Source organism: Engystomops pustulosus, chromosome 3, assembly GCF_040894005.1.
Source record: "Engystomops pustulosus chromosome 3, aEngPut4.maternal, whole genome shotgun sequence".
Classification (NCBI taxonomy): domain Eukaryota; kingdom Metazoa; phylum Chordata; class Amphibia; order Anura; family Leptodactylidae; genus Engystomops; species Engystomops pustulosus.
Window position 1 is genome coordinate 78,339,623 of NC_092413.1, and position 12,059 is coordinate 78,351,681.

At 41.2% G+C, this 12,059-nt stretch overlaps 1 protein-coding gene across 3 annotated transcripts in view; it reads right to left on the reverse strand.

Moving 5' to 3' along the window:
• Positions 1-12,059, reverse strand: part of UNC93A (unc-93 homolog A) — a 133,366-nt gene that overhangs the window by 27,151 nt on the left and 94,156 nt on the right. For all 3 annotated transcript variants that reach the window (XM_072141173.1, XM_072141172.1, XM_072141171.1), the window contains exons 6-7: positions 6,872-7,095; positions 2,703-2,838 (exon numbers count right to left, since the gene is read on the reverse strand). In XM_072141173.1, coding sequence (XP_071997274.1) covers positions 2,703-2,838; positions 6,872-7,095 — 360 coding nt within the window. The remainder of the gene's footprint in view (positions 1-2,702; positions 2,839-6,871; positions 7,096-12,059) is intronic.

A 12,059-nucleotide genomic window follows, 5' to 3' on the forward strand; every position in this document is an offset into this window, starting at 1 on the left:
AAGACCCTCTAAGGCTTGTTTTGGTAGTGTTTCCCCTTGGAGGAGTTTATTACAAACTTCTGTGAAATATGGAGTTAAGAATGTTTTGCATTTCCTATAATAGTTGATTGGCAAGCCATCTGGTTCTGGGCAGTATCAATTCAATTTCTTCTCTCTAAAATGTTTTAGTTAGTGTAGCTTTGTCTTCTGGTGACAGTTTGGGGAGGTTCAGTGGATCTAAGAATGCGCCTATGTGCTGGTTAATGTAGAAGTCCTTTGTGGAGAGTTTATAAAGATCTGAATAGAATTTTCTGAATGTTTCCGCTAAATTGTCGGTGTTATTAACTTACTGAGTTTTCCCCCAGGGGTTGTTATTTAACTAATGAAGCATTTTTCCTTCTGCTTCTTCACTAGTGCTGACACTCATCTATTCCCTCTAACTCAATGTGCATAAAACTTGCCTTTAGATATCAGAGTTAGTTTGGCTGATCTGATATTAAGCAAGTTTTTTACTTCATTTCTAAGGTTGGTGAGTTCCTGCAATGTCTCTAGAGCTTTAGACTTTTTGAGGCATATTTATCAGGACCTCTGCACCACGCCAGTGGCGCAGAGGCCCTGAAATAATCGCAAATGCTAGCTTATTGCTAGCTTTTGCAATTATTTTGCCGATCCGCCACGTTCACGCCAGTGGGGCGTGAAGGGGCGTGAAGAGAGGGCGCAGCCAGCAGAGCGGAGGGCGCGGCCGGACTGGAGTGGGCTGGTGCAGTCATTACTGTCCCCACGCCGGCGAAAAGCCACCATCTGCGTATTTTTCTACGCCAGGCCATACCTGGTGTAGGATAAATGCTGCGCAGCTGCCTGCCCCAATACATCAAGAGGCGGAAGCCTCTTGATGTATCCCGCTGCGAGCATGCAGCGGCAGGGCTATCATACGCTGGCGCACGAATATGCCCCTTTGTGTTTATATTCTAGTTTAGATATCTGTCCTAACATCGAGTTTAGTAGACACTTCGGTCTTTTGTGTAAATAGGCCTCCAGGGAGATAAATTCCCCCCTTACAATGATTTTGTGCGCATCCCATAGAAAGGATGTCGACATTCCCCCAATGCTTTAAGTTCATACTGTTCCTTGACATGATTTTCTAAGAATTCGCAGATGTCTTTCTCTTCTAATAGTGTGTTGTTAAGGGTCCATTTTTGCATGTATCTTGCTGCTGTTTAGCGTTTCCAGGGGCGTTTCCAGCAGTCTGGGGGATCTTGCTTCCCATATTTCACCATAGTGCTGTTATACTGTCACAGTTGACCCCGCGATCCATGTCTCGGATTGCGGGGGCAGCCGTGTACCGGTGTGGGGCTAGTGGTCTTCCAAGGTCCTGCCAGCCATCCTTCCGAGGTCCTGCCATCCCATGGTCCTGCCTTCCCGTGGTCCTGCCTTCCTGTGGTCCTGCTTTCCCGTGGTCCTGCCTTCCCGTGGTCCTGCCTGCCCTGTGTCCCTACCTTGGCTGCCACTGTGGGCTAGTCGCACCTGTGGAGTGACCTGGTGACTCCCCACCAGGAGTCCACTTAGACTCCGCTCCCGGATTGCGGCTGGCATCTTTATATCCCGTGGTGGCCCAGGGAGTCCACAAGACTTAAGTCCCAAGGGACTATTCCCCGAGATTGTGACAGTGTGACATATATAAGCTGTTGTAGCTGGAGGTATAGGAGTTACTTTGGAGAAGGTTGCAGCTTATGCGGCCATCTCGTTCCAAAGCTTGGCTCTGCCCCCCATGTCTGATGCTGGATGATTAATCTGGTGCAGTATAAGACTGGTGAGTTGTAGTTTGCACCTCCTATTAGTTAGTTTAGTTTTCTGTGCCACAATATTGAACTTACTGGTGCACGTACTGAATTTGCAGGTGTGTGGGAGATTTCCCCTTTTACTGAGGACACACCTCTTCTCAGACAAGTCTAAAAACTGCCTAAAAATGGTTTAAAACAGTCAAAAAATGTGGTACAGGGGATTTAAGGTACACATTACTCAAGTATTCTGGCATAGACAGATTGATACATCTCCCTGATGTGTCACAAAAAACACTCTCAAAATCACTTGAGTTCAAACAGTTATTGCAGCATAAATTGACATATGCCATTTGGAAAAAAAGGGCTTCGTCTTCAAAGCAGAAATGAACCTGGTTATTAACGGGATAAGGTAGAGTAAATTACTACAGTACATAGCTTATGTTTTTGTACTGTGACACAATGTAATTAATAAAGGATTGGAGGTGTCTCTAAATTAAAAAAAAAAGAGTTGTTTGTCTTCTACAAATATGATATAAATCATTTGCCTTCTTAAACTACACTTTTGCTTATACGGTACCTATTTTTTCTATGAGATCTATAAGAGAAGTTCTGCTGCAATCATACAAGGGTGTGAGGGAGCATATATTACCACAGCCTATCCCTAAAAGAGATCTCCAGCAACTGACGCCTCTTGCAAACAGAAGAGTTTGCTGAGGGAATAATTAGCCCTTTGCTCTTCAGTGGTCCGATGATTGACACGATGATTGACAGTCAAGATGATATATGACTGGTTTCTACTGCTGTTTGTCATTGTGAGACATTATGAGCAAGGGTCTTAACCTATTAAATAATATATCAGTAAGTAATAGTAGTATGTTTCAAAAATAGATCTGCAAACACCAAATATTCATGATTATTTACTTTAGTTTACCATTTTCTTACCGAAACAAAAGAGAAATATTCTTCCAGTATACTGAGAAAGTTTTCCAAATAACAGGGAACAGAGGGCATTAGTGGCTGCAAAGCAAATCATCACATATCCAACATAATGTATCCCAAGAGAGCAGGTAACATATGACTGAAATGAAGAGATTAAGTACTTAAGTTAAGTAATAAATGTACAAAACATCAAATATTGTCTTCACACGAGACACTGAACACTCTTAAGGCAGTGTATAGCACAGACAAGTATAACGTAGCAAGGATAAAGGGGAGATACTGAGAAGTATGTGTGTGTGTGGGAAGGGGGGTCCCACCTAAATTAAAATGAAGAAACCAAGACCCGAAAGGAAACTTGCACATAATTTGTAGTTGTATGACCCCAGTAACATCTCTATTCCTGGACATAAACCCCTCTTGTCTGAAGTGGGGTGAAAGATAAAGATGTTCGAAGTTGATTGGAGACAATTGCACAATTATTCCATTCTCCTATCAAAAGTTATGAAATTTTATAACAAGTAACCTAAAAATGCACCTCACTGAGGGGTATTATTATATGTCAGCATATGAACTTCCCTCTCTCAGTGAGATCACAAGCTTAGGGGTGGGAGAAAAATCTATCTTTTGTAAATTATGAGGCTATACAAATGGCCATTGTCAGTCTTTGGGGGCGCCATTCACTGGACAGGCTGGGCAAAAATTCTTCTGCCGAAACTCCTGGCCCAGATAAGTCTGCTATTCTAGTAGTAAGATCTTTATTTTAGAAGTGTTTATGTATTGTGTGTATATTCCTTGTAACAATTTTTTTAATTTGATAATTGTATATGTATGCACTGCACAATAGTGTATTAAACCTTTAAAACGTTATAAGTCTCTGCTTGCCGTCTTAAAGAACTTAAAGTGTAACCGTCATTCTGAGCAAAAAAAAAAACATAATTCTGCTCCAGGTGTCCCTGTGAATCATTCCTCAAAGTATTTTCTGTCTTTGTGGATTATTTCTTTATTCAGTATACAGGTGTAGGGAAAGCTGAGGAGAGATAAGTTTAGTTGTTTGGTTATTACATTAGTGATGGCTTCTCCCTGCATATGACAGTGCTGGAGTAGTCACACATGACTGCTGCAGCACTGAGATATGAGGTAATCAGCTGTGAGCAGGGAGGGGGATGGGGGCGTGTCTCCTGTTCCAAAGTCTTCTTTATGAAGACGGAATGTCCATAGTAACGGCTATCTGAGCAGTCACTGCCATCTAGGGGAAATCTGCAGAATACAAGAGGAAGGAGCAAGATTCGGGTAACTAATCCAATTGCAAAAGTGCTTAAAATTACCTGCCCACCAACATATCAAAAGTCTTTTGAAATGATGGCTACACTTTAAGTGCCCAAAGAGCTAGCATTACCAAAATCAATTGTCAAGTAACCTTGTAGGTAATCATGTATTCTGTAATCTTGGTTTCCAAATTGTTTAGGGATTTCTGTAGACAGATGTCTATCTGAATTATTATTATTTTTTAATAATATAAGAATAGGTGGAGGCATTGAGAATTGGAGTGCACCAGGGATAAGAAAGTAGAATTTAGTGTAAAGTGGGGTTAGTCACAAACACCAAGACAATAAAGATAAAAGCAATTAAAAAGAGTAACACGTAGCCAAGAGCAATCTGTAGGTGGCTCCAACTCTAAATCCCTAAAAACACTCATACACAAATAAACCAGCATACCAGAATCCAGGATGGCAAGACAGTGAGAACAAAATAGGACTGTGGATGCCCCACATGTGTTACCATGTGTAGTGGCTCTTGTGGCTTCTCACTGTCTTGCCAGCTGGCCTTCTGGTATACGAGTTGTGTTTCCCTTACTTTTGTATGATTGTCTTTCGTAGTCAGATTTGGTTTGTTTAGACAGTTGTCCCGCGCTAGTGATTTCTAGGAATAATTTGGTCCTATATTTTTATATTTCCGTATTGCAGGTTATTTACTAATTCTCACTTTTAGTACTGTCATTTTTCCACAGCTATGTATTTATGTCTGTAGATATTTGATAGATATTTGTTACCCTGCTTAAGTGTTTTTATATTTATTGTCTTTCATGTATATATATATATATATATATATATATATATATATATATATATATATACACTCACCGGCTACTTTATTAGGTACACCTGTCCAACTGCTCGTTATCACTTAATTTTTAATCAGCCAATCACATGGCGGCAACTCAGTGCATTTAGGCATGTAGACATGGTCAAGACAATCTCCTGCAGTTCAAACCGAGCATCAGTATGGGGAAGAAAGGTGATTTGAGTGCCTTTGAACGTGGCATGGTTGTTGGTGCCAGAAGGGCTGGTCTGAGTATTTCAGAAACTGCTGATCTACTGGGATTTTCACACACAACCATCTCTAGGGTTTACAGAGAATGGTCCGAAAAAGAAAAAACATCCAGTGAGCGGCAGTTCTGTGGGCGGAAATGCCTTGTTGATGCCAGAGGTCAGAGGAGGAATGGGCAGACTGGTTCGAGCTGATAGAAAGGCAACAGTGACTCAAATCGCCACCCGTTACAACCAAGGTAGGCAGAAGAGCATCTCTGAATGCACAGCTCATCGAAATTGGACAGTAGAAGATTGGAAAAACGTTGCCTGGTCTGATAAGTCTCGATTTCTGCTGCGACATTCGGATGGTAGGGTCAGAATTTGGCGTCAACAACATGAAAGCATGGATCCATCCTGCCTTGTATCAACGGTTCAGGCTGGTGGTGGTGGTGTCATGGTGTGGGGAATATTTTCTTGGCACTCTTTGGGCCTCTTGGTACCAATTGAGCATCGTTGCAATGCCACAGCCTACCTGAGTTTTGTTGCTGACCATGTCCATCCCTTTATGACCACAATGTACCCAACATCTGATGGCTACTTTCAGCAGGATAATGCGCCATGTCATAAAGCTGGAATCATCTCAGACTGGTTTCTTGAACATGACAATGAGTTCACTGTACTCAAATGGCCTGCACAGTCACCAGATCTCAATCCAATAGAGCATCTTTGGGATGTGGTGGAACGGGAGATTCACATCATGGATGTGCAGTAGACAAATCTGCGGCAACTGTGTGATGCCATAATGTCACAATGGACCAAAATCTCTGAGGAATGCTTCCAGCACCTTGTTGAATCTATGCCACGAAGAATTGAGGCAGTTCCGAAGGCAAAAGGGGGTCCAACCCGTTACTAGCATGGTGTACCCAATAAATTGGCCGGTGAGCATATATATATATATATATTAATAAAGATGAATCTTTTTTGCTAAATGACACAAGACTTTTTGTGAGATTTATTGGATTATTTGTGTCAAGCCATATATACTGTATATGTATATATATATATGTATATATATATATATATATATATATATATATATATATATATATATATACATAATATAATACATATATAACCCATAAACGGCCAGGACCTTTAACTTTTTTGAGTTTTCATTCCCCACCTTCAAAAATCTATACATTTTTTTATTTCTACATATAAAGTGCTGTGTGAAGGTTTAACAAATTGCACTTCATAGAGATGATCACAGAGAGTAATCAGAGCTGTGTGTTTTGACGAACAGTGCAGATGTGTGACATCACATGACCATGGACCAATTTTTATTAACAAAAAGTAAACAATAGAGCTACTTGTTGAATAAAAGTAAGCAGAGATCTAGAAAACAGTGGACAATTGATGCAGAAAGTATAATGGAAAATTCACTGCATTAGCAACTAAACTCTACTTTAGGAATAATCTTGATCTTGGATGAAACAGATGGATCAAGAGACGCTAGTATGTGGCAACAAGAAGATAAAATATAATTAGAACACAGGCAAAGGTAAGTATTTTCATAAAATACATAATAGGCAGAAGTCAGGGCAGGTGGACCACCTTTTACATGATAAAATAGGCAGGAATTAATAGAGGTCAGGAATTGGTAATGGCCATAGTGGACAAAGAGCTGTAAGATATATAGGTAAACATAGGCACCTTCTCGAAGCCAATGTTACGTATACCCCTTTCTCACCACAGTGTAGTGAATACCGGAGTAGGATTCCCTACCTTACTTTTCCTATAGGAAAAGCTCTTTGAGAACAGCTTGCATGCATTTTAATGTACAATAAAAGAGAGATACTGTACCTTTGTATAATCCCCAGCCAAGAATCCTTGCTCAAAGCCACTCCACATAGTAATAGGTATGAGAAGACACTGGCGTATATCTTTGAGATGTCTGAGAGTTTCTAATATTTTCAGCCAAATTGGTTCATCTTTAATGTCCTCTATGTCTTTTTCTTTATTTTCACTTTTGAGACTGATATTATCCAAAAATATAGATATCAGCAAAACTGCAAGCACCCCACTACCTAAAATGTGAGTAAATAGAAAAAAATGAAAATGGCAAATTAAAAATAAACTTTGATTGAGGAATGCTGTTATAAAATGTAAAAAAAATGCAATAGGTAAGAGATCAGATGTACATATGTAATCATAGGTAGGCCTTATTATACCATTATATGTTAAGAGTATCCAGAACCAAACCTTAAAGGGGTATTCTCGTCTGGGCACTCGCATTCAGTTTCATTAATCTGCCATATGTAAACATTTCTTCAATTAGATCTTATTAAAAAAATTGTTCCTGTGTGAAGATAATTTCTCATAAATGTAGCCATATGGTCCCTTAGAAACGAGATAGCTTCCTCGGATACGGCCACCTCTGCTGGAGGGATTGCCCAAAGAAACCAATTGTTTTTGTATATGAAATGTCCAGGAGTTACTGCATGACCCACAGCAGTCCTGTGGTAATGATTGCTGAATCCTGGTGGTCCGGCAGGACTCTATAGCGCATGTCTGGCCACTGCTGCCAGAGTCTGAGGTGGTCGTATCCGAGGAAGATATCTCGTTTCTAAGGGACAACATGACCACATTTATGAGAAATTATCTTCACACAGGAACATTTTTTTTAATAACATCCAATTGAAGAAATATTAACATATGATTCTGTACCACGATCTCGGCTGCCACCGCGGGCTAGTCGCACCTGTGGAATGACCTGGTTGCACCTGAAAACCAGGTGCCACTTAGATTCCGGTCCTGGGTGTCGGCTAATATCATCTCCCATGGTTGTCCAGGGGGTCCACTGACCCCGTACCCTGACACGCAGAAGGCATATAAAGACCTGAGTGAACAGGATGCCAAGGATTACTCCAAGCTGAAGGGTTAGATTCTGAGTCGACTGGGTGTTAATTTGAATTGGCATGCATAGACTTTTGCTGAACATCTGCCTGAGAGGTCATAAATGTATAACATCATTTACCTTGCAAGGAAGTGGCTAGAGCCTGAGAGAGAGTTTTGTAGCCAGATTTTTGTCGGAAGGTGAGTACACTTTTAGTTTTTATCTTGACTTGAGTATAAGCCGAGTTAGGGATTTTCTGCACATTTTTGTTTGGCTTATACTCGAGTATATACGGTATTTTTGTAAATTCATACTTTGCTAAATGTTTATTTTTCCTTGTAATCCCTGTACTGTCTGTTCCAGTAAGAAGGGAAATGGCAGAACAAAAAATATTAGACAACTGCTGGTAGTGAAAGATTTAATTCGTATTGGAACAGACAGGGCAATCTGTCACAACAATCAGGCATACCAAACAGTGGTGTTGTTTTGCAGGTGCTCAGATTCTGCCTGTTACGGATCAGGTTGACTGAATGCGTGGCTGGTGATGATACAGAAGTCATGGACCAAAGGTGGAAGATCCTGGTATATGGGGGAGGAAGGGGGTGCTAGTTTAATATTGGTGAACAATGTCTAAAGGAATAGGGATAAGGAAAATGTATAAAGTCTATGTAAACTAATTCCAGAAGCCTCACAGACAAAACGGTGGATCTGGTTTGAGGGCAAATATGACATAGTGGGAAACAGTGAAACATGGCTGGAATATAGCAATGACTGGGCTGTTGCTATAGATGGTTATAGTCTTTTTAGAAATGATCTTATAAATAGTGTTTTAATTTAAACGTTTACTCAGTTCACCGCACAGTATAATACACATGATATAACTATTCTATAGGTTAGTACGGTTAAGGAGATATCAAACATGTACAGGTTTTCTTATATTTTACTATATAAAATAATGTATAAAAACTCCTTTTTATGGAAACCGCATTTAGTGTCGCCATATTCTGAGAACAATAACTTTTTTAATTACTCAATCAAATGAGGGTTATTAGGGCTTGTTTTTTTGTGGGAAAAGGTAACGGTTAGTTTGGTAATATTATGAAGGTACATATGACTTTTTTATACCTTTCTATTACATATTTTTGGGAGGTAGGAAGAACTATAATTGCATTTTTTAAATTTTTTTATTTTTTATACACCTAACAATACGGGTATAATAATGTAATAGATGCTTGGCCAAGGTCGCTACGGACTAGACAATGCCAATTTTGTGTTTAGGGGGTTATTTTAATGATTTTATTTTATATATAATGAGACAAGGCACAATCGTAGTATCGTAGTTGAGGGCCGATACATGTCACCGAGGTGCCTAGCCTCAGTGAAGTAAGCCACTAATCTTTGTCAGTAACCTTAGGTTTCTGACCCTTATTTAAAAGTAGTATAGCTGTTTGCTGCAGGTGATCCGGGATGGCTTTTACTGGAGTAGTCTGAGAGCTGGGTGGGTTGACTGCTCCCATGTATCCAGGCCAGGTGTTGCCTTGCATTTATTAGCCAGGAGGTTTAGCAGGGCTGAGATTGTGTGGCTCCAAGCCTGAAGTGTTGGTCTGGTGTCTTGTGCCTGCTGTTGTCTCAAGACTGGGTCAGCGACGCTGGAGGACTCTGCTATAACTTTATAGGCTGTATGGTGAGGATAACCTGTCTTATGTTAAAGCATTTTTGCCTGAAGAAAAGTCAACTTTGTGATATGCCTTCATTTTGCACCTGCTGAAGAAAGCTGTTTATTTTCATTAGTGACTTTGTTTAAATAAACCTTCCATTATTGGACATTACTGTTTTGGTGACCTTTATGACAAAGCAAAACCCCCACAATAAGTATATATAGGGAAATGTGAGGCTTTTTTTTAATTTTATTTATGTATTTACATTTTTCTTTCTTTAACTTTTTTTTTACTGTCCCACTAGGGGACTTAGACTAGGGACTTCTGTACTGCAATGTACTGTATCTGTCAGTGATTTAATGACATTTTGCCTATGAGACCCAGTCTTGAACTGGATTTCATAGGCCACCGTACATGGCAAACACGGAGGTCTTTGTCAGACCTCCGGCTGCCATAGCAACCCCTCGGCAGCCTGCGATCATGCTGTGGGGGTTCTAGAGAGCTGCCGCATTTGTACTCAATCACTGCAGTTAAGGAGTTATACTGCCTGGCATGGAGCGATCTACATGTCGGGCAGACGCAGCAGGGACCAGGCTGTATGTAATTGCCAGTGTGCCAGCGCAATCCCAAAGATGATATAAATTGTCCTTATGCAGCAACGCCAAAAAAAGGCTTTTTTGTTTGATGATAAATGGTATGTCTAAGGTGCGAGAACTGCCATGGGTACCCCGGTTGCCTGCAACATATTTTTGGCCTGTTTCGAAGGCAAATATGTATTTTCCTTGAACATCCATTTTGCTAGTCATATAAAATTGTATTTAAGATATGTGGACAATATCTTCATTGTGTTGGCTAGGTCTGAACATAAAGTCTAAGAATTCCTCCATTTTCTGAATTCAAATAACCACATGAACATGTCCTTTTTTGGATGTCACTATAAGAGTTTTCACTATCAATACCCAAAAGAAGTCCACCATGTAGCCAGATTTTGTGGTTAAAAAGACTCAACACTGTCAATGCGGTTTTTAGAATTCAGTCTGAAGAATTAAAATCTAGGTTATGAGAAAGAAAATGGGGCTTATTTACTAAAGGTCTGCGGCTGCACTTTTGTCAGATTTTCCTACTTTTTTGGGTTTTGCATGGCTGTGACAAGTATTTAACAGGGGATTGTGTCGTACGCGATCGGATTTTGGCGCAGCTGCGCTGGCTTTCATGCAAAAGAAATCGGGGGGTGTGCCGTCAGATGATCCAACTAATTCAGACTGAGCTCGGGATTTAAGTTTCAAATTATGTGACAAGATCAAGCACTTACATGCACCGGGAAGAAGATGGTGAACTCGGGCGGACCTGAGCAGGGAAGCAACACATGCATGATATTATGCATCTTAGTGAAGCGTGGCACAGTGCATTATCATCGGACAATGCACTTTCAGTGAACTCCTCTGGACAGGTAAGTAAATGTGCCCCAATATCCCATAGCGTTAATTGAACAAGAATGGGAAAAAACTTGCCATACACAGAAAAAATGTGTTAAGAAAATTGGGTCGAAAATGACAGGGAACAGATTTAAGTTCTCTTTTGGGTACACTCAACATGAAAAAGCCATTTGTTCGGTCATTCAGAGTAATTGAAAAAAATTAAAGGAAGATCCCCAATTGCAAGATGTTACCTCATCCAGACCCATAATATCTTTTAGACATAGTACCACTTTAAAAAGTTTACTCATATGTAGCAGGTTTTCTACACCAGAACAGATCTGGCTTTATAAATGTGTTCTTAAAGGCAATTTTAAATGTGGAAATTCCAACTATTGTGCCTACAATACATAGGCAAAGTGGGTATGTGTAGGAGGAGCCTAGTCTCTTGGACTGCTCCACGATCAAGAGATATCCCTGGACCAGCAAGTAATGGTTGACCCCGCTTTGCTAGCATTGTTGGAGGAGAAGCTGAGGAGAGAGGGCTCCGGCTGGCTGACTCCATTGTTGGCCCAGCCGTATCCCTCTCCACCTGCTCCCCAGGTCACCCCACCTGCTTGCACAGCGTGGTCGTGTGCCATGCAGACTCAGTCCCTCCCTGATAAAGACCCAGAGCCAAGCACAGGCTCTGTCCCAGAAACCTGCCTCGGCTCCGCTGCCGGCAGAGCACGCGCTGTGCTCTGCAAAGGCTATGAGCCGCACTTCGGCTGCAGCAGTAATGCAGATGCAGTAATAGCCCCACGCGGGGAGTAGATGCGGGGCATGACTGCTCCTGTGCAACCTCGTCTGGACAACCTGGCTGTGCCTGCGAGCACAGCGCAAGTTCCTGGTTCTGTCCCTGCTGGCCCACCACCCAAGCAGCCTGGCCGTTTAGCCAGGTGATTTGGGTTGGGTGCCAGCAGCACTATAGTGAACACAACAGACACCACTCACACACACCCCCCCTCCTGTGTCAAATGTTGGTGTGGTGGCTCAGCAGCTGCTGCTTGCACCAAGCACCACACATGTCCCTTTACATACAT